Below are 22,095 nucleotides of genomic sequence, written 5' to 3'. Positions count from 1 at the left end.
TCAGAGCCCCACAAGTCACCCCATCTTGGATTCCCCTAGGTGTCTAGTTTTCAAAACTGAGCAGGTTTGCTAGGTTTCCCTAGGTGCCGGCTGAGCTAGAGGCCAAAATCCACAGTTAGGTGCTTTTAAAAAAACAGCTCTGTTTTCTTTGTGAAAATGTGATGTGTCCACGTTGTGTTTTGGGGCTTTTCCTGTCGCTGGCGCTAGGCCTACCCCCACAAGTGAGGCACCATTTTTATCGGGAGACATCGGGGAATGCTGTGTGGAAGGAAATTCGTGGCTCCTCTCTGATTCCAGAACTTTCTGTCACCGAAATGAGAGGAAAATATGTTTTTTTGGGCCAGATTTTGAGGTTTGCAAAAGATTCTGGGTTTTAGAACCTGGTCAGAGCCCCACAAGTCACCCCATCTTGGATTCCCCTAGTTGTCTAGTTTTCAAAACTGCGCCGGTTTGCTAGGTTTCCCTACGTGCCGGCTGAGATAGAGGCCAAAATCCACAGCTAGGCATTTGTAAAAAAACAGCTCTGTTTTCTTTGTGAAAATGCGGTGTGTCCACGTTGTGTTTTGGGGCTTTTCCTGTTGCAGACACTAGGCCTACCTCCACAAGTGAGGTACCATTTTTATCGGGAGACTTGGGGGAACGCTGAGTGGAAGGAAATTTGTGGCTCCTCTCTGATTACAGAACTTTCTGTCACCGAAATGAGAGGTAAAAGTGTTTTTTGGGCCAAATTTTGAGGTTTGCAAAGGATTCTGGGTAACAGAATCTGGTCAGAGCCCCACAAGTCACCCCATCTTGGATTCCCCTAGGTGTCTAGTTTTCAAAACTGCGCAAGTTTGCTAGGTTTCCCTAAGTGCCGGCTGAGCTAGAGGCCAAAATCCACAGCTAGGTGCTTTGCAAAAAACAGCTCTGTTTTCTTTGTGAAAATGTGATGTGTCCACATTGTGTTTTGAGGCTTTTCCTGTTGCGGGCACTAGGTCTACCCCCACAAGTGAGGTACCATTTTTATCGGGAGACATGGGGGAACGATGGGTGAAAGGAAATTTGTGGCTCCTCTCTGATTCCAGAACTTTCTGTTGTCACCGAAATGAGAGGAAGAAGTGTTTTTTGGGCCAAAGTTTGAGGTTTGCAAAGGATTCTGGGTAACAGAACCTGGTCAGAGCCCCACAAGTAACCCCATCTTGGATTCCCCTTGGTGTCTAGTTTTTAAAACTGCGCAGGTTTGCTAGGTTTCCCTAGGTGCCGGCTGAGCTAGAGGCCAAAATCCACAGCTAGCCACTTTGCAAAAAAACAGCTCTGTTTTCTTTGTGAAAATGTGATGTGTCCTTGTTGTGTTTTGGGGCAGTTCCTGTCGTGGGTGCTAGGCCTAACCACGCAAGTGAGGTACCATTTTTATCGGCAGACATGGGGAACACAGAATAGCAAAACAAGTGTTATTGACCCTTGTCTTTCTCTAAAATGTTTTCCTTCAAATATAAGACAGTGTGTAAAAAAAGACGTCTATTAGAGAAATGCCCTGTAATTCACATGCTAGTATGGGCACCCCTGAATTCAGATATGTGCAAATAACCACTGCTTCTCAACACCTTATTTTGTGGCCATTTTGGAAATACAAAGGTTTTCTTGATGCATATTTTTTATTTTTTATATTTCAGCAAATGAATTGCTGTATACCCGGTATAGAATGAAAACCCATTGCAAGGTGCAGCTCATTTATTGGCTCTGGGTACCTAGGGTCCTTGATGAACCTACAAGCCCTATATATCCCCGCAACCAGAAGAGTCCAGCTGACGTAACAGTATATTGCTTTCAAAAATCTGACATTGCAGGAAAATGTTACAGAGTAAAACGTGGAGAAAAAGGGCTGTTTTTTTACCTCAATTTCAATATTTTTTTATTTCAGCTGTTATTTTCTGTAGGAAACACTTGTAGGATCTACTCAAATGACCCCTCGCTGAATTCAGAATTTTGTCTACTTTTCAGAAACGTTTAGTATCCAGCATTGGTTTCTCACCCATTTTTGTCACTAACTGGAAAGAGGCTGAAAGCACACAAAATAGTAAAAATGGGGTATGTCCCAGTAAAATGTCAAAATTGTGTTGAAAAATGGGGTTTTCTAATTCAAGTCTGCCTGTTCCTGAAAGCTGGGAAGATGGTGATTTTTACCACTGCAAACCCTTTGTTGATGCCATTTTCAGGGGAAAAACCACGAGCCTTCTTCTGCAGCCCTTTTACCCATTTTTTTTTTTTAAACTGAAATTTTTGCTGTATTTTGGTCAATTTCTTGGTCTCCTTCAGGGGAACCCACAAAGTCCGGGTACCTCTAGAATCCCTAGGATGTTGGGAAAAAAAGGACGCAAATTTGGCGTGGGTAGCTTATGTGAACAAAAAGTTATGAGGGCCTAAGCGCGAACTGCCCCAAATAGCCAAAAAAAGGCTCAGCACAGCAGGGGGAAAGGCCTGGGAGCTAAGGCTTTAAACATAATTGCACTAAATCAATTTCACTCTCCGCTTCCGACAGCTCCTAGAAGCAAGTGCTCCAGGCTGTCTGCTAGAGTGCCAGGAGGACCTTTCAGGGAGGCAGCAACCTCGCACTTTCCTGTTGGGAAACTGCTTTCAGGGGCACTGTGAGGGGTAAGGGTAATATACTTAATTACATTGATAAACTATCATTAAAGTAATCACTTCACCGAGCTTAGAAAAGCTGATGTGTTGGGCTTTGATTTTCCCTCGACCCATGCCCTAGTGATGTGACTTTCATCTGTTCAGAAATTTGTATGAACATTTTACCCACCTCTACAGGAACTGCTAGAAAAAAATGTTCTTTCCAAAATGAAAATGACATTCATCTTTAATTTTAAATGCTCTTGTGTGGTAAGTTTCTTTCCCCCCCCCCCATCCCTCCCCCCACACACATAAACTCAGGACGTTTGTAATAGCTTAAAACATGGAGTCTTAACTCACCTCTTAGGTCTTAGGCAGTCAGTGGAGCCAGTACCAAGATATGAGCAGTTTAATCACCCAAGATCTTTCAAATGTGGTTTTCAAAATGTAATATGCAGTATTGAGCTGGTTAGGAGAGGAATGGTGTACTGGCTTTCTAAGGGTTCCTGATTTACACTCTGAATTACTATTTGATTTTCTGGACTAGGGATGCATGGATTCAAGAGTGCTGCAGTGTGAATATATGCAATGAATGACATCAGGCCAAATTACTGTAAACTTTCTGATTTAAATGTTAGTATTTCCTAAAGATGGCTTTGTGGATAAACGTGTATATTGCTGTTGTGCGCATGCTGTCCTTCAAAAAGGATACATAACTACATCTTCACCCTTAACAGAACATAGGTAAGGTTTTGCCTATTTAGCCTGTGTTAACCGATGCTCAGTGCTGTTTGTATTGCAGCTGTTGGAGCCTGCAGACCTGACTGGCGGGAGCTGGACGATGAACTGATGAAGAGCTGTGTTCTCTACGTGGATTCCAGGGAGGCCGCTTCGCATGAGTCAGGAGACATTTTGCAATCAGGGGTAAAGTCTTACAAGCGATTGTGTCCTTCTAAACATGCAGCACAGTGTATGCTTTCTATAGGCAGTACATGCCCATGCTGCAGAGGAAATACTGTCTGTCACCTGTTTATGTCCATGCAATACAATGTATGCTTTCTATTAGTGGTACACAGTGTCCATGCAATACAGTGCAAGTTTTTTATTAGTGGTACACAGTGTCCATGCAATACAATGTATGCTTTCTATTGATGGTACAGAGTGTCCATGCAATACATTGTATGTTCTGTATCAGCGCTACACTTGGCTCATGCAATACATTGTATGTTCTGTATCAGCGGTACACTTGGCCCATGCAATACAGTGTATGTTTTCTATCAGCGGTACACTTTGCCCATGAAATACTTTTTATGCTTTCTATCAGGGGTATGCAGTGTCCATGCAATACAATGTATGCTTTCTAGTAATGGTACACAGTGTCCATACGATATAGTGTATGATCTCTGTCAGTGGTACACAGTGTTCATGCAATACAATGTATGCCTTCTATCAGTGGTACACTCTGTACAATGCAGTGTATGCTTTCATGCTTTCTATCAGTGGCATGCAGGGTCCCTGTAATGTAGTGTATGCTTTCTTTCAGCAGTACATGTCTGTTAGAAATTGGGTTTTTGGTTGGCAGTCAGGTTACCCTCTGTCCAAGCAAAAACCCTCACTCTAGTCAGGGTGAGTCACACACAATCCAAGATTATCCTGTGCCCACCCTCTGGTAGCTTGGCACGAGCAGTCAGGCTTAACCTAGAAGGCAATGTGTAAAGTATTTGTGCAATAAATCATACAATACCACCATATAGCACCACAAAAATACACCACACAGTGTTTAGAAACGGTACCTCCGTATAGCAGCCCCATACAGTAGAACTGGGCAACACTTTGCTTTGTAGATTTGCAGCAACGGCCGGATCGGTTTATTACCCACTGTCGCTGCAAACCTAAAAAGGGAACCAATAGCTTGATCAAACCGCTGGCAGCGAGTCGCAAGGCAAGGACCCAGGAGTTATGTTGACTCCTAGATAGAGATCGGTAGCAACCCTGTCAATTGCCTTCCCCTTGATAGTAATTGGTCTAAGTTTGCTGATCCGCTTACCACATGCCATGTAATGCGTTTTACTAATATTAGTGTCTAGTTCTAAATCGTCCATATACTCCACAAAATGATCAACCAGACACTTAAGCCCATTCAGGGTGTGAGAGAGAAGTACAGCGTCATCCGCATATAAAAGGGATGGCACAGGTATTGACTTCACCGTAGGCAAGTCCTTTTCTTTTGCTACCATGAAAGAATTTAAACCATATATAGTAAAAACAAAATAGGTGCTAAAACACATCCTTGCCTGACCCTTCAAGGGAGGCTAAAAGAATCTATATTCTCCACTCTGGCCATATCTAACAGAGGCATTGACATCACTGTGGAGGGCCCATAGAAAATTCACTAGGTGCTGGGATAAACAGAGTTCTATTAAAATACTCCACAGTTTAGACCTATTCACCCGGTCAAATGCACTGCTTAAGTCTATAAAAGCCAAGTACAATGCCCCCTTCTTGGCTACCACATATTTCCCAATAATCAAATTGAGGTTTAATCATTGTTTCATGGTGCCCCTCGCTTCCCTAAACCCATACTGAGCAGAACAAAGAATATTATTGGTTAGTGCCCACACCTCAATATGCTGCAGGACTATACGATCTACGACTTTGACCACAGAATTAAGCAAAGAAATAGGTCTATAGCAAGTCAGGTCCTGCCTATTGCCCTTTTTAAACACGGGAACAATCGCTGCTGCCTTCCATGAGCTGGGAATATTGGTTACAGAGGTAGCGTTCAATATGTTGGTAAGCATTGGGACCCAGAGTACAATATCAGATTTATAGAGGTCCATGGGGACTCCGTCAGGCTTTGGGGCCTTGTTTGTAGGGCAGGCCAGGATGGCTAAACAGACTTCCTCTACCTCTAAAGAAATGCCTGAAGGGGTCAAACGCACCTCCTCTAGACCAGACATAACCCCCCCTCCTCCAAGGCATATATCTTTTCAAAATGAGCCATTGACTGGGAAGGGGTAATGGAAGAACCTATATCATCAACAGGGCCGGAAATGGCCTTCTTCCGTTTTACGATAGCCCAAAAGCCCCTTGCATCCTTGGCATTGCAGGAATCAATTCGTTTCTTCAATAGCTTAGCCTTCAGGCACAGCTTCCTAGCCCTGATAGTTTTCTTTTAAGCTTCTCTGGCCAAGCTGATGGCCTGGGAATTTCTTGGTGAAGTACTGAGCGCAGTATGCAACTATATGTTAGCTGCCTTGCATTCCTGGTCGAACCTTCCCTTCTTGGGGGAGGCCTATGCATCTCACATTGCTTGCGCATGAAAGCTTTTATAGAAATATAAGCTGATTGGAAGCCCCTAAAATAATACTAGGGGATGATGGGGAACATTCGGAACAGCGACTCCAGAACACCGACCTACGTCTTTAATGCAAGCGGAAACACACTTGCGTTAACGACGACTCCCTTTTTTTCTGCCTTTTCCACACATGTGCTGAACAAAGCACATGCGTGGTTAAGGCGGAGAAAAAGGGAGTCAACATCGGGAAAGTACGCGGTCAGGTAAGTGGGGCTGCGGCAGGTTTGGGGGGTAGTTTTTAGGAATGGGGTGGATTAAGGGCTTGGGGTACGGGGAGGTCAAGGTAGTTTGTTTTTTTAGGGGTGGGGGATCGGGGCAGTTCTGTTTTTAGGGGTTTGGGGGGGTCGGGTAGTTTTGTTTTGGGTGTTGGGATACTTTTGTTTTTGGGGTGGGAGATTGGGGTAGTTTGTTTTTTGGGGTGGGGGATCGGGGTCGTTTGTTTTTTAGAGGTGGAGGGATCGGGGTAGTTTGGTTTTTGGGGGTCGGGGTAGTTTGTTTTTTGTCGGTGGGGGTGGGGAGAACAAGGAGTAGTTTGGTTTATAGGGGTGAGGGGTCGGGTAGTTAGTGTTTTTTGGGGTTGGGGATCGGAGTAGTTTGTTTTTTGGGAATGGGGGTGTAGGGGTAGTTTGGTTTTTGAGGTTGGGGTGGGGGATCAGGGTAGTTTCGTTTTTAGGGACAGTGTGGGGAAGTCAGATGTTTTTAGGGTGGGTGGGTGAGGTCGAGGAAGGGTTTAGGGCTCAGTGTGGGTGTGAGGTATCTTGGGGTAGTTTTGTTTTAGGGTTGGGGTCGTGGTAGTTTTAGTATTTGGGTTGGGGTACTTCTGGGCCTTAGGACAGGTGGGAGGTCGCATGCTAGAACCACACATGCAGTTCCCACACATGCCTTCACTAGGCATGTTTTTACAATGAAAATTAAATGTAAAGGCATGTGTGGTAAAGGCATTCATGGTAACAATGCAGTCGTTGTCCAGACCGCGTTGTTCAGGGATGCGTGCTTCCAGCATTCGTTGTTCCATCATACATTTGGAGACAATCCCAGACCCAACAAGGTTGCCGCAATCAAAGGTAAGTTAGCAGTATCAAGCTTCTCCATTAACATGGGGATAGATGTACAATCCCAACTAACTCTAAGCCCTTGATCTTTACGGGCCAAGCCCGTGAGCTCTGGAGAACGGTTAGAATGACCATTAACCGCTATACCCAACCTCACCTGAATAGGATTACGGTCGCTATAGTGAGTTTCATGGACAATGCCAAAGCAAACAATATGAACAAGGGGTCTGGAGACAAAAACATAGGTGGTCATTTTGACCCTGGCAGTCTTTTGACCGCCAGGGTAAATGTAACGGTCCCGCCACCAACAGACTGACGGTGCAGACCGCCACATTATGAGTGTGGTGGGTTCGCCTCTGCCAACCTGCCACATCTCCACTCATACTTCCATGACGGTTGGAACCGCCGGGCCGGAGATGATCATCTCTGACCCGGCGGTCCATAGAAGACCGCTGGCGGTATTAGGAGCCAGCTTCCCACCATGGTTTCCATGGCGGTGGTACTGCCATGAAAACCATGGCGGAAAGGCTACTGGTGACAGGGAATACCTTCCCTGTCACCAGTAGACGGCACCCCCAGCAAGCACTAGACCCCTCCCCCCCACCAAGCAGTAGACCCCCCATCCCATCCCCCCTTCAGCCACAACGCACCTCTCTCACCACCCCCACCACCTATTCCCACATACATGCACACAGACACCCACACGCACTACACATACACCCATTCACATACACTCATTCACAACAGCATCCATAGACGCATTCACAACAGCATCCATACAAGCATTCACAACAGCATTCATAAACCATTCAAACATGCATACTCACACGCATACACACTTACATTCAGACATGCATACAACCATGCATACACACATTCATGCATACACTTAGACAGCACACACTCACACACAACACCCCTCACCCTCCCACCCTTCTCCCTGTCAGAAGATCACCTTGCCTGTTCCAGGGAGAAAGTTGTAAGCAGGGAACGGGAAGGAGCGCTTCCACTGCCGGCAGCGCTTGCCAGCAGGGCACCGCCAGGCCGTATCAGAGCCCATAATATGGCGGACGGTGTCCTATTGGCAGTGCGGGACAGGGGGTGGAGCCACCAAAGCGCCTCCGCCAGCCAGCACGACTACTGCTGGATTTCTGCCAAAAGTGTGGTGGAAATCCAGCAGTACCCATGATATGGTGTGCAGGAGACCGCCAACACTGCCAGTCTCCTGGCGCCGTCAAAGTCGTAATGAGGGCCACAATCTAAAACCGAACCTCTGACACAGACTTTGGTCTGTGAGCAACGTGGAATATACTCAGTCAAAGTTGGGTCAGAAGGGATGGTATTAAGGCCCAATTTAGCATTAAAATCACCCCCAGCAACACATTAAAAAGGTTAAACTTACGAAGCGACCTCACCTCACCTCAAGGACAAACTGTATATGAAATAGCACAGTGATCTGACATCCTGCCTCCCACACAACATTATAAAAAGTTATCACAAAAAAGTAGAAATTTTAGAAACCACAACCCACAGGATTTGGATTCTGCTATGCCCTGCAGGAATTGGTATGACAGATAAGAGTTTTGTGATACAAACAAAAATGGCTAGCCGGCACCATGCACGAACACTTAGAGAGGGAGTGGCTGGACCGCAAAAGTCTCACATCCATCCAGGGTAAATTGCTCCTCGGCCCATGTCCCCTGCAGGATGACCAACTGGGTCACGAACTGGGTAATAAGCTCCATCCAGCCATATGTATAACTGCCCCATTTTGCATTCCTTAAATAGCAAATTTAAAGAAATCGCTATTTAGGGAATGCAAAATGGTATGTAACACAGTAGCAGTTCCCTAGTCGCAATCTCTATTAGGGAATTGCTATTAGGAATTGCGACTCCATTTGTTCCTATGGTCCTAAAGGCTCATAGGTGCGAATGGTTTTGCATTTTCTAATTTGCGATTTCCTGTTAGGAAATCGAAAATTAGGAAATTCAAAACCAAGGGTGCCTAGGGCCTTCAGACACCCATGCATGCACCCCCAAAATACATTGTGCACATGTAAAGCGCATACATGCCCTAGGGGCATGTGTGCGCTACATGGCACATTCAAAATTGCATTTTTTTAAATTGCACATGGTTACCATCGACTTGAAGTCGATGGTAATAGCATTTCCTAAATGCCCAGTTTGCATTTAGAAGATGCGTGGTACATGTGCTTAGGGAATCACAAATAGGAAATCCCTAATTGCGATTTCCTATTTAGGGAATTACAAATTGTGATTCCCTATTTGGAGTCGCAAGTTTAGGGAATCACAAAAAAATGCAGTTCCCTAAAATTGGACTATCAAAACCTTTCATACATTAGGAAAGGCTATTTTGCATTTGCAAACGGTTGAATTTACCAATTCACACTGTTTGTGAATGCAAAAACTGATGATACATATGGCCCTTAGACTTTATGCCTGCAATATTCCAGGAGCCAAAACTTATAGTATTAATACCTGGGCAGATCTTACCCTTGCTTATAGTGGGAGAACTCACAATGCTGACAATAGAAGGGCTGGAAGATGTAGCAAATCGAAGTTAGTCATTACTGTCAAGGCCCATGAAAGGGAGAAACCTATTAGAAGTTGGGAATGAGTATTGGGTCTGAATGTCTCAACTCACCCTCAAACCCCCACAAAGGCCCACCCCCCTAACGCTGATGTAGGTGCCGGTAAAAAGAAACAGCGTCTGAATGAATACACCTGCCTCTGTGGAATGACGTTTACTTGTGCTGATAACCAGACGCCTAGCCAAATCGAGTGTCTTACAATTTATTACTAGGTAATCTCCATTAGCATTTGTCCGACCCACCCAACCCTTCTCACAAAAAGATATTGTTGTATTTATTGATGTTAAAGTTGGAATTTACACACAACCATTGGCAAATTTTGTTTTTCAAAGCTAGGGTGGTCTCCTCAAAAGAAGAAGTATATTGTTGGACCCCGTCATGACTGCACATAAGGCCCACATTCTGGCAGAAAATTAAGACGGGGCAGCCTATTGCGATATACAGAACACTCCCCTTGTACCCCCACCCCCATTTCTTGCACCCGCCCCCCTGGTTGTCTAAAATACTCCCCTGTGGTGTTGTCTCACTAGTAGGGCGTACTTTCCAAGGGGAGAAAAAATCAGTTATCTCCTCTGGGTAGGGGACCAGATCTTGAGAAGCAAAAACTGGGACATTTTGCAAAAATAGAAAGACTGCAATTTTACATTGACGGAGTGGTGCAGAATGACAGCTCTCGGCAAAATAAGAAAACAGAAGAGACACTGAGAAAAAAAAAAAATGTAATTTTTAATACCAGCACCAAACCTGTTATTTAAATTGGTTACTTGCAACAGTTGCTAACTACCACAGCTTTAGAAACACCTAAAAAGTGCCTCTCACTGTTTTCAGTCGACCACCTCAAAAAACCGGGACATGAGCCAAATTTGTCCAAACCTCCTGGGACAGCTGGTGAATATCCGGGACTGTCCCGGCAACCCCGGGACGCCTGGCTACCCTTTCTCTGGACTGAGGCATGCATACTGGCGAGAAGAAGAGGAGGGGATTGAACCTTCTCCAACATCCCCTACATCCATGGACACCGCTCCGCCAAATCTATTTCTTTAGCAATAACCCCGACTGCTCGCGCTAGAAATTAATCTAGTGTAGTACACTGGCCAGACTTGCTGGCAGTGTCCTTGTCCCCTTGTAGTTTATGTTTACCCAAGGTAGATCACTAGTGATAATATAGACCAGAATGTGGGCCCCCAAAGTCAGTAAATCAAAACTTTCACCGGGCTGGAGTCGAATTGCTGGATTCCAGGTGAAGAAAACCCAAGTGGGGCGGAGTCCAGCCCAGGCTCCTTTAAGCAATATCCATCCCCTGCTCGCTGGTAATGCCTTCCCGTGCAGAAGGTCCTGGCGCTGCAACTTGTGCGCCTCCTGGCACAGGGAACACATTGCCAGCCTCCTTCATCTGCAAGTAGGTATGGGACACGTAGTCTGTCCCACTGCTGGCCGGCAATGCCTTCCCGGATCAAATATTATGTTTAATAAACATTGGCCTTACAAAGTAATGTTGTGCACAGTGTGACATAACTCAATTATACAAATTTAAAAACCATTTTTTAAAAATTGGAAGATCTTGACACAAAACATTTCATTAGGGGGAAACATGAAACACTTACAGTCCTCTGATACTGATCGAATATTATATTTAAGAAATGCTGACCTCAAAAAGTGATGATGTGCATAATGCAACACAGGACATGCAAATGCTACATGCTTGAAATCTTGTATATACAAGTGACTTAACTCATACAATCTCTCCTTTTTTGGGACTTCACTCCAAATGCCTGAGACAACACCTAGGGGAAGCAAATCCATTCTCAACAATAAGATTGACCTTTGGGTCCCACAAGAGAGATCCCAGGTTAGATAAGGTGGGGGTTTATTCTGGAGATTGCTCTCCTGTACTACCCGAGTTTTCTGATTTAACTGACATAGAGCAATGTCTCTTTCCTGATTTATTTTGTTATGGGATTTTTATTATATAACTCTTAAAAAGGGATTTAGGCATAAAAGAGCCTACACTCAAACCAATCCAAAAAGTTTCTTTAGCTAACACAAAGGACCTAAAAAAAGCACTCTTCTCTTTTTGGAAGAAAAAAATGTATACTGAAGAGCTGCATGAAGAGTTCTCCCCTCTCCACTGAGAAGCAAAGTTCCCTATCTCAGAACAGAGATCATTGAAAAAGTAAAAGCTGAGAATAATTCAAACTCCTAGCGAAGGGCGTGAGGGGCTGCTAGCGTATTCAAATCACAAATCCGACAAAATTGTGACCTTCTGTTACCTCAGAGAAGCACCAAAGACTCATATCCAACACATCACAGGCGTAACTTAATGATGGGGGAATGTTTACCCTAGAGACAGACAAAACATGACCAAAGTGCACATTTCCACACATTTTATATAGCCTTAAGAGCGTTTGCCTGGGATAAGGCCCTACTTGAGCAGTGGTTTACATGATTATCACCCCACCCACTACTAGAGAAGATTTTATCCAGGCAAAGATACAATTCTACTTTTTCCAATTTATCTTCCCCTTAGTGCCAATTGAACCCCCTTGCCTCCCCAGTTCTCATGCATTTGTTGCGAAAACTCAAAGTTTTACTTTTTGGCATATTTATTTTCAAGAAATGGGCTATTGCATACTTTAGCAAGGCAGTAAGGTGACATTGTAAACCAAAAGGAGTTAAATCCATTATGGCCATGCCATCAGTGTACAGCAGGCAACTAATAGACATGTTGCTGATTTTTGGGGAGAGCCTCACACCTGAGTTAAATGACCTGACAATTCCTGAACGTAGAGGGAAAACAGCAGAGTAGCCAACCGGCAACTCTGTTTCAAGCTGTCGTGGGTTGTAACCTTTCGGGATAAACGCCGACTCACTCCCATTAGGATTTGACACCAGGAAGCTGAGTGAAGTTCAGTAACGAGCCACAGAAGGTGATGAGGTACACCTAAAAGGAGAAGCTTTCTCCAAGGCATCTGACAATGCACATTATTAAATGCTGTGGACAAATCAATAAAGGCTGTATACACCGGCATACCACAAGAATTAGGATATTTCTTAATAATCACTTGGAGGACAGCCGTGTTATCAATGGTGCTATGGTTCCTCATAAAGCCAACCTGTTCTGGGGGGATAATATTGTTTTCTTGAGCCCATTGTTGTAGGTGGGATAGTAAACTCATAACAAAAACTTTACCTTTTGCATCTATCAGTGCTAGCTTTCTGAATCTTGCTGGGGACGATTTGGGCACTGTTAGAAATTGGGTTTTTGGTTGGCAGTCAGGTTACCCCCTGTCCAAGGAAGAACCCTCACTCTAGTCAGGGTAAGTCACACACAATCCAAATTATCCTGTGCCCACCCTCTGGTAGCTTGGAAGTGAGCAGTCAGGCTTAACTTAGAAGGCAATGTATAAAGTATTTGTGCAATAAATCATACAATAACACAATATAGCACCACAAACATACACCACACAGTGTTTAGAAAAATATATAATATTTATCAGGATACTTGTAGGTCAAAACGAACAAAGTTGCAATGTGAATTTGTGAAGATCTCACTGAAAAGTGATATAAAGTGTATTAAGTCTTTAAGAAGTAAACAAAGTCTCTTTCAAGCACAAAGTACCTGGTTTGGAGTGGCCGCAGAGGAGGAGATACGTGGAAAAATGGTGTGTGCGTCGGTTTTGCCTCTTTCACACAGACGTGCGTCGTTTTCCGGCGCGCAGTCTCCTTCTGTGGTTCGCGGGATTACCAGATGTCCCGGGGTCTGTGCGTGGAATCCTAGGCTTGTTATCCGGCTGCGCGTCGTTCCGGTGGGCTGTGCGTGGAATCTTCTCCCTCACAGCAGGCGCTGCGTCGATTTCCTCTCTGGAAGTCGGGTGGCGTTGTCCAGGCAAGGCCGTGCGTCGAAGTTCCGGTCGCACTGCAGGCATCGCGTCGAGCGGAGAATTTTTCACCGCGGAGCAAGCTGTGCGCCAAATTTTTCGGCACACAAGGCGTCCAGTTGAAAAAGATAAGTCTTTTTGGTCCTGAGACTTCAGGGAACAGGAGGCAAGCACTTGGAGAGCACTTCTGCAGAAAGGCAAGAGTTCAGCAAGGCAGCAAGCAGTCAGGTGAGTCCTTTAGGCAGCCAGGCAGTTCTTATTGGCAGAATGCTGGTTCTGGTTCAGGTTTCTTCTCCAGCAAGTGTCTGAGGTGGTAGGACAGAGGCCCTGTTTTATACCCAAATGTGCCTTTGAAGTGGGGGAGACTTCAAAGAGTGGCTAAGAAGTGCACCAGGTCCCCTTTCAGTTCAACCTGTCTGCCAGGGTCCCAGTAGGGGGTGTGGCAGTCCTTTGTGTGAGAGCAGGCCCTCCACCCTCCCAGCCCAGGAAGACCCATTCAAAATGCAGATGTATGCAAGTGAGGCTGAGTACCCTGTGTTTGGGGTGTGTCTGAGTGAATGCACAAGGAGCTGTCAACTAAACCCAGCCAGACGTGGATTGTAAGGCACAGAAAGATTTAAGTGCAAAGAAATGCTCCCTTTCTAAAAGTGGCATTTCTAGAATAGTAATATTAAATCCAACTTCACCAGTCAGCAGGATTTTGTATTACCATTCTGGCCATACTAAATATGACCTTCCTACTCCTTCCAGAACAGCAGCTACCACTCAAACAATGTATGAGGGCAGCCCCAATGTTAGCCTGTGAAGGGAGAAGGCCTCACAGTAGTGTCAAAACGAATTTAGGAGTTTTACACTACCAGGACATGTAAACTACACAGGTACATGTCCTGCCTTTTACCCACACAGCACACTGCTCTAGGGGTTACCTAGGGCACACATTAGAAGTGACTTATATGTAGAAAAAGGGGAGTTTTAGGCTTGGCAAGTACTTTTGAATGCCAAGTCGAGGTGACAGTGAAACTGCACACACAGGCCTTGCAATGGCAGGCCTGAGACCAGGTTAAGGGGCTACTTAAGTGGGTGGCACAACCAGTGCTGCAGGCCCATTAGTAGCATTTAATCTACAGGCCCTAGGCACATACAGTGCACATTACTAGGGATTTATGGGTAGATTAAATAGTCCAATTGGGTATGATCCAATGTTACCATGTTTAAAGGGAGAGAGCATATGTACTTTAGCACTGGTTAGCAGTGGTAAAGTGCGCAGAGTCTAAAAACCAGCAAAAATGACGTCAGAAAAAGAGAAGGAGGAAGGCAAAAAGTCTGGGTATAACCCTGCAGAAGGGCCATTTCCAACAGAGCTCCATACAGTACAAACAATTCTTTAGATACACTAAACCCAACCGGATTAGCTTCCACAGGATTACTACAATACAGGTGAGAGAGTAGCCCACCCAAACATTTTCATGGATGGAAATTGCATGCAGCCACCCTAGAGTCACAAAATTCAGCCACCAGTCGCCAGTATTTCAAGTCCCCTTAGATGAATCCACTTATCATCACTTTCACTTCTACACTCTAAGGCTTTTAATCTTGATTTAATTTGTTTAAGAAAATAGATTTCATGCTGTCTTAAAGTGGAAAACAGCTGTTGTTGTCTTCTTATCAGGAAATGTATTTCTTGGTTTAACACTTTCAGCTTTTCTTCCAATACCATCCTTAAGGTATTCCCACCTAATTAACTGATGCTCTAAAATGCCTCTGGATAGCATTTCAACCCAACATTTTCTTTGTCCACAGTGCCACTCTAGACAAAGGCTCGTCTTATGCAAATCTGAACTGACTTTGCTCCTCATAGGAACAGTCCGTTCAGCCAGTCAAGGCCCCTTCCTGAAGGGTACACAAGGAACGTGAGACTGCAGAAGCTGTACTGGTTTCATGTGCTAAACCGAAAATTGTATTTTCTCTTTGACTTGTGTCCAACCTTCCCAGGAGAAAGGGAGACAAGGGCTATTTACTGTTATATAGCGTGAGCATTCAATAAAACGTAGAGCACTTGGCATGAAATCGCACACTATCAAACTTCTTTCAGTTGACTGGAATACATGCATATAACTAAAACTTGTTATGATATAATGCTGTCAACCAAAGATTCAGAAAACATCTGGGGAATTTGTTTAGAACTTAAATTGCAGGATTCTGCCAACCATAAAAAAACTGTTTATGGTTTTGTAATGTATGAAACTAGACTAGTGTTTAAGCTGTGTTTGTTCTCTGGCTTTTTCCTTGTATGCTTTCTTGGCCAGAAAAATCTGCCATTTCTGCCTGATCTATATGGATTGTGCTTAAAATCCATTCTCCCATTCACCCACTGCTCCAACTCCTGTTCTGCGTAACCCAAACGTATAGCATTAATAGCATCTCTCTACATGTTCTGGAGTGTAGATCAATGATCTTGCTACCCCCCTACTGTCGATTTGGGGTGGTGGCTTGCAGTGGCACTCCCCATTTGTGTGTGTAGTGTGATGCGGCTACTGCTCAACCTGTGTTTGTTCAGAGTGAAGCTTGTATAGTGTCAGTTGGCCTTGTACCTATCCTTTGTGATGAACACCTGCTGTTATCACCTGCATAAAACACACAAAAGGTGATGGGAATGGGAGGAATTCTTACAAATAGTCTACACTACTGATAATCGCTCTGGATAGTATTCCAACCCATTGTTTTGTTTGCCCACAGTGCCACTCTAGACAGAGACACGCCTTATGCAAACCAGACCTCGCCCTGCTTGCTCCTCATGCAAACAGTCCATTCAGCCAGACGAGACAACCTCCTGAAGGGAACACAAGCAACCCGAGCCCTCATAAGGCATACTGGTTTTATGTGCTAAATCCCCAGTAGTATGTTGTCTGTGACCTGTGTCCAGCCTTCCCAAATTCCATCTCCAAATTCTGCTTCTTGTGGGGGGTGGCACTTTGTGTGTTAGTGAAAAGCTTGGTTTTTGCATAGTTCCCCTAGTGCTTTGCACCCTCTGATGCATCCTGTTAGTGACACTTTGGGGGTCATTACAACATTGGCGGTAAAAGCCGCTTACCGCTGTGCAGAAGACCGCCAATACACCGCCGCGGAATTCCGCCACAGCTATTATGACACACATTTCGGAATCCGCCGAAATACCGACACCCACACAAGTCCGCCACACCAAAGGTCAGTGATAAACTGGCGAAAACAAATCCTCCACCGTCACGCCAACAGAAACACGCCCATGCTATCACGACCCACGAATCCACGTGGCGGTTTTTCAACCGCGGTATTCCATTGGCGGTACACACCGCCGCGCTCAAAATACACACACATCTCCAAAACACCGCCACATTGGACAATTCTAAATACACACACCTGATACACATACAAACACCACTCCCACACACCCAACTCAAGATAAAACACACACCCACATCACCCACAAACCCCTACGACCAGAAATTTTCAGGAAGCCGAGAAACAGAGAGCACAGCAATTGAGAACCCCACCACACAGAGGCACACAACACCATCACCCATACAACAGTCCACGCACAAAACACCACACACCACTACACAGCACCACACACATCAAAACATACACCACCCCACACATCACCCACATCACCCCATGTCACGCCAAAGACACCCCAGGTTTTCCGAGGAGGAGCTCAGGGTCATGGTGGAGGAAATCCTTCGGGTAGAGCAACAGCTATTTGGCTCACAGGTGCAGCACACCTCCATAGCCAGGAAGATGGAGCTATGGCCCAGAATCGTGGACAGGGTCAACGCTGTGGGACAGCATCCAAGAAATCGGGAGGACATCAGGAAGAGGTGGAACGACCTACGGGGGAAGGTGCGTTCTGTGGGCTCCAGGCACAACATCGCGGTACAGCGGACTGGTGGCGGACCCACACCTCCTCCCCCACAACTAACAACATGGGAGGAGCATTTCTTGACCATCATGCATCCAGAGGGCCTCGGAGGAGTCGGTGGAGGAATGGACACTGGTAAGTCAAATCTTAACTATCATATCCCCCACCCTACCTGCATGCTATCACACACCCCCGCCCTCACACCCTCCCCTATCACTCCAACTCCTCACTAATGTACTAATAACACAAACCACCCATCCCAACACCAAGCCCTGCATGACACAACTAAGCATGGTCACCCATCACTAAAGCATGCTCACTGCACATACCCATAACAACCCCCTAACCATCATGACACAAACCCCCACACAGGAATGCTTGCACTGGGGTACACGCACACCCACCCATTGCACACCATGACACACCCACATGCAATAATCATGCTCTTATACCCCTGCAGGACCACTACGGAGCGTCACCACACAGGAGGGTCCAGACATCTCCACACCACCCACAGAAGAGGCCCACAGTGACGACAGCAGCTCTGGCCAACTGGATCCAGATGACCAGCCCGGACCATCGTGGGCCTCGGGACAGTCGGTTCCCGTCGCACAGGCACAGCCCAACACTGACCTTCCACCCTCTGGTAACACCAGCACAGCACCCACCCAGCGGGCCCATCCCTCCGTACCCAGGACACGTCAATCAGCTGTGTGTCCACCACTACAGGGAACCCAGGATAACCCACCACCCCAACAACAACAGGGACCTGGGGGCAGTGGTAGTCGGCACACGGTCCAGGGAACGGAGGCACAGGAACACAGGGGAACTGGGAGGGCTGCTGTGCTACAGGGGTCGGACAGGCCAAGGGAACCCACCCTCCACGAGGCCCTCTCCTCCATCATGGGAGCATACCACCACTCCCAGGAGACGATGGCGACGGTCCTTGCCAAGTTTCAGGAGACCCAGCGCATGCAGGAGGAGCAGTATTTGGGGTTCAGGGAGGAGCTCAGAACCATCAGCTCCACCCTGGGCACCATCGTAGGGGTGCTGAAGGACATACAAAAGACCATGAGGGACACCCTGGCACTCCAAGGGGCCCCTGACACTAGCATGGACGATGAACTGCCCACCACCTCCGCCGGCGCAAGTGGACAGGACGCCCCGCCACAGGACCACCACACCAGCACCCCACCCCCTGCAGACGGAGAACCACCCCGCAAGCGGTCCCTGAGATCCAGGAACAGGACAGAGCAAGATGGCAAGACCCCCACCAGGAAATGAGACCACCCTGATTGTCCTCCCACTGTCCCACTTTGTTACCCTGTCCAGATTGGAACTGCCCCAGCTCCACTTCCTATGCCCATATGGGCAAAGCACCTGTGAGACGAATAGACTGGACTCTGCCATGGACATTCCTCCACCATCCCACATCATCATTTTACAACCCCCCTTCATTTATGAGCACTTAAATAAACACCCTTGAAGCACAAAACAATCTGGAGTCAGTCTGTGATTTGGTAAATTTGTATTATCAATGACAGTGTCAAAATGCGTTTTCTATTGTAATGCCAACATACCTATGTCACACATCACAAGTCCATGAAGGATGCAAGCAGATGATACACGTTGGTAACCACACCTGTGAAACCGTAATGGAAAGGTACAACTCAGTTACCAAATACTGCTACTAAATGACAGACAGGATAGAGGTAGAAGTGTGAAAGTGAATGTAATAGTGAAAAAAAAAATTCTCACCTGTGTGTCACTGGAAATATTGCTGTATGACTGACTCCCTGTTGTCTATGTCTTCTTCCTCAGCTTCCTCCTCATCACTGTCTCAGGCTCCACAGCTGCCACAACACCGCCATCTAGACCATCCTCCTGCAGAAAAGGCACCTGGCGTCGCACAGCAAGATTGTGAAGCATTGAGCAGGCAATGATGATCTGGCACACCTTCTTTGGTGAGTAGAATAGGGAACCACCTGTCATATGGAGGCACCTGAACCTGGCCTTCAGGAGGCCGAAGGTGCGTTCGATCACCCTCCTAGTCCGCCCATGGGCCTCATTGTAGCGTTCCTCTGCCTGGTCCTGGGATTCCTCACTGGGGTCAATAGCCATGACAGGTTGGGGTAACCAGAGTCCCCTAATAGCCACACCCGGTGCCTCTGGAGTTGACCCATCACATACGGGATACTGCTATTCCGCAGGATGTAGGCGTCATGCACTGAGCCAGGGAACATAGCATTTACCTGGGAGATGTACTGGTCTGCCAAACATACCATCTGTACATTCATGGAATGATAACTCTTCCGGTTCCTGTACACCTGTTCACTCCTGTGGGGGGGGAGCAGAGCTACATGGGTCCCATCAATAGCACCTATGATGTTGGGGATATGTCCCAGGGCATAGAAGTCACCTTTAACTGTAGCCAAATCCTCCACCTGAGGGAAAACTATGTAGCTCCTTACGTGTTTCAGCAGGGCAGACAACACTCTGGACAATACGTTGGAAAACATAGGCTGGGACATCCCTGATGCCATGGCCACTGTTTTCTGAAAAGACCCACTTGCAAGGAAATGGAGCACTGATAGCACCTGCACTTGAGGGGGGATTCCGGTGGGATGGCGGATTGGTGAGATCAGGTCTGGCCCCAACTGGGTACACAGTTCCTGGATAGTGGCACGTCAAACCTGTAGGTGATGATTAAATGTCGCTCCTCCATTGTCAACAGGTCCACCAGCGGTCGGTACACCGGAGGATTCCGCCATCTCCTCACATGTCCCAACTGACGGTGCCTAGGAAGGACAACAGCGACCACAGAGTCAACAAATTCCCAGGTATGTACCCACAGCTACACAGAACATGGCACCAAATACAAAACTCTTCCTGTATGTGTGTTGAGTGTAGGCCTAGGTATGTGTGACGCAGTAGTAAATGAAGCCATGTGGGCCCCTGAAATGGCGGCTGCCTGACCTCTAAACTGGGACAATGGGATGTGAGGTATCTGCACTGGCGTTGTACACCGTCGCGGTAGGCGGTCGTAGGCCGTGGCGCAATGCTGCATTGGTTAACATTGGACCCTATGGGTCCCAGGAGCCAATGATGAAGTGCGCCAGCGGTGATGAGACGCACCGCTGCGGACGTCACCGCCATTTTCTATCTGTTAAGTCACTTGATACCTGATCTACGACAGGAGAGGACCTACACTGCAAGTGCTGCTTTGACCTCGGTCTGGAAGGGACAATGGCTGCTGCGTCTGGGGAAAGGGCCCCTGCCTTCACTGCTCAGGAGTTGGAGAAGCTTGTGGACGGGGTCCTCCCCCAGTACACGCTACTCTACGGTCCTCCAGACCAACAGGTAAGTACAGAGGGAGCACGTTGTATGGGCTATGCCTGGGTGGAGAGGGCTTGATGTCAGTAGGAAGGGGGCAGAGGTCAGGGAACATGAAGGACTGTGAATGCATGTGCCACATTGCAAGGGTAGGGATGGGGGCCACCCACTTCGACGGTGCTGTTGTTAATGACTTCTCTTCTTCCCCTGTACATGTCATGTAGGTCAGCGCCCACCAGAAGAAGGACATTTGGCGTGCCATCGCCAAGGACGTCCGGACCCTGGGGTTCCACCAGAGACGGGGCACCCACTGCCGGAAAAGATGGGAGGACATTCGCCGCTGGAGCAAGAAGACGGCGGAGGCTCAGCTCGGGATGGCCTCCCAACGTGGGAGTGATGCCCGTCGCACCATGACCCCCCTGATGTTCCGGATCCTGGCGGTGGCCTACCCTCAGTTGGATGGGCGCTTGAGGGCATCACAGCAGTACACACTCATTCTGCGGACTGTGCGCGCAGTGGAGGGGTCTGGGTGGGGGAGGAGGGCTGTGGGTTTCCCTAGGCCAGGGCGAGTTCCGTAGGCTAGGCCCCTCCGTAATGCAGGCCATGTGGCACTCCACCCCACCTCTGTAGAGTGCCAAGTACAGGTATACATGCCCCTGTGTCATCTATGTCTGCAGATGACCGCCATAGCCAGGTAGGGCAGATCCCAGGAATTGCATCTGTAGAGGCCAAGAGCACGGCGTAGTGCAGGGGGCTGCTGTGTCTGTATTGTCCGCCAACGGTAGCGGTAAGCCATGCACTCAACCTGTTTTTCTTCTGTCGTCCCCCCCCCTTTTTGTGCTCTCCCTGTTCTTGTGTGCATCATCAGGCGGAGGTACAGTGGCACCGGAGCACGAGGGAGCTGCATCCCACATGGCCATGGAGGGCCACACCACAGACTCTGAATACACCAGTGGGACGGAGGGCGAGGGGAGCTTCACGTCGGTCACCAGATCACCAAACAGCGACACCGGCTCGTCTGCCGATGGGAGCTCCCTTGTGGTGGCGGCACCATCTGTGCCCCCCACTTCTACAGGTACAGCCGCCACCCCCCCTACCAGCACCGCCCTCCCAGCCCCTCAGCCTTCGCTCCGTGCCTGCTCACCCAGCAGGGTGGGCATCACCTTTGCCCCAGGCACCTCAGCCCCTGCCCCTGTCACCCCTGCTGCCCTCAGTGAGGAGGCCATTGACCTCCTCATGTCACTCACTGTTGGGCAGTCTACCATTGTGAATGCCATCCAGGGTGTAGAAAGGGAGTTGCAACACGTAATGCATTCCTGGAGGGCATTCATTCTGGTCAGGCTGCCCTTCATCGAACCCTGTAATC

At 47.3% G+C, this 22,095-nt stretch overlaps 1 protein-coding gene across 1 annotated transcript in view; it reads left to right on the top strand.

Annotated features, from left to right (window-relative positions):
* Window positions 1-22,095, top strand: part of CRYM (crystallin mu) — a 204,087-nt gene that overhangs the window by 162,717 nt on the left and 19,275 nt on the right. The window contains exon 6 of the mRNA XM_069210290.1: window positions 3,404-3,525. Within this exon, the coding sequence (XP_069066391.1) occupies window positions 3,404-3,525 (122 nt within the window). The remainder of the gene's footprint in view (window positions 1-3,403; window positions 3,526-22,095) is intronic.

This window comes from Pleurodeles waltl, chromosome 10 (genome assembly GCF_031143425.1).
Source record: "Pleurodeles waltl isolate 20211129_DDA chromosome 10, aPleWal1.hap1.20221129, whole genome shotgun sequence".
Lineage (NCBI taxonomy): Eukaryota > Metazoa > Chordata > Amphibia > Caudata > Salamandridae > Pleurodeles > Pleurodeles waltl.
The sequence above is the reverse complement of the archived record's forward strand: the minus strand, read 5'-3'. Positions and strand labels throughout refer to the sequence as shown.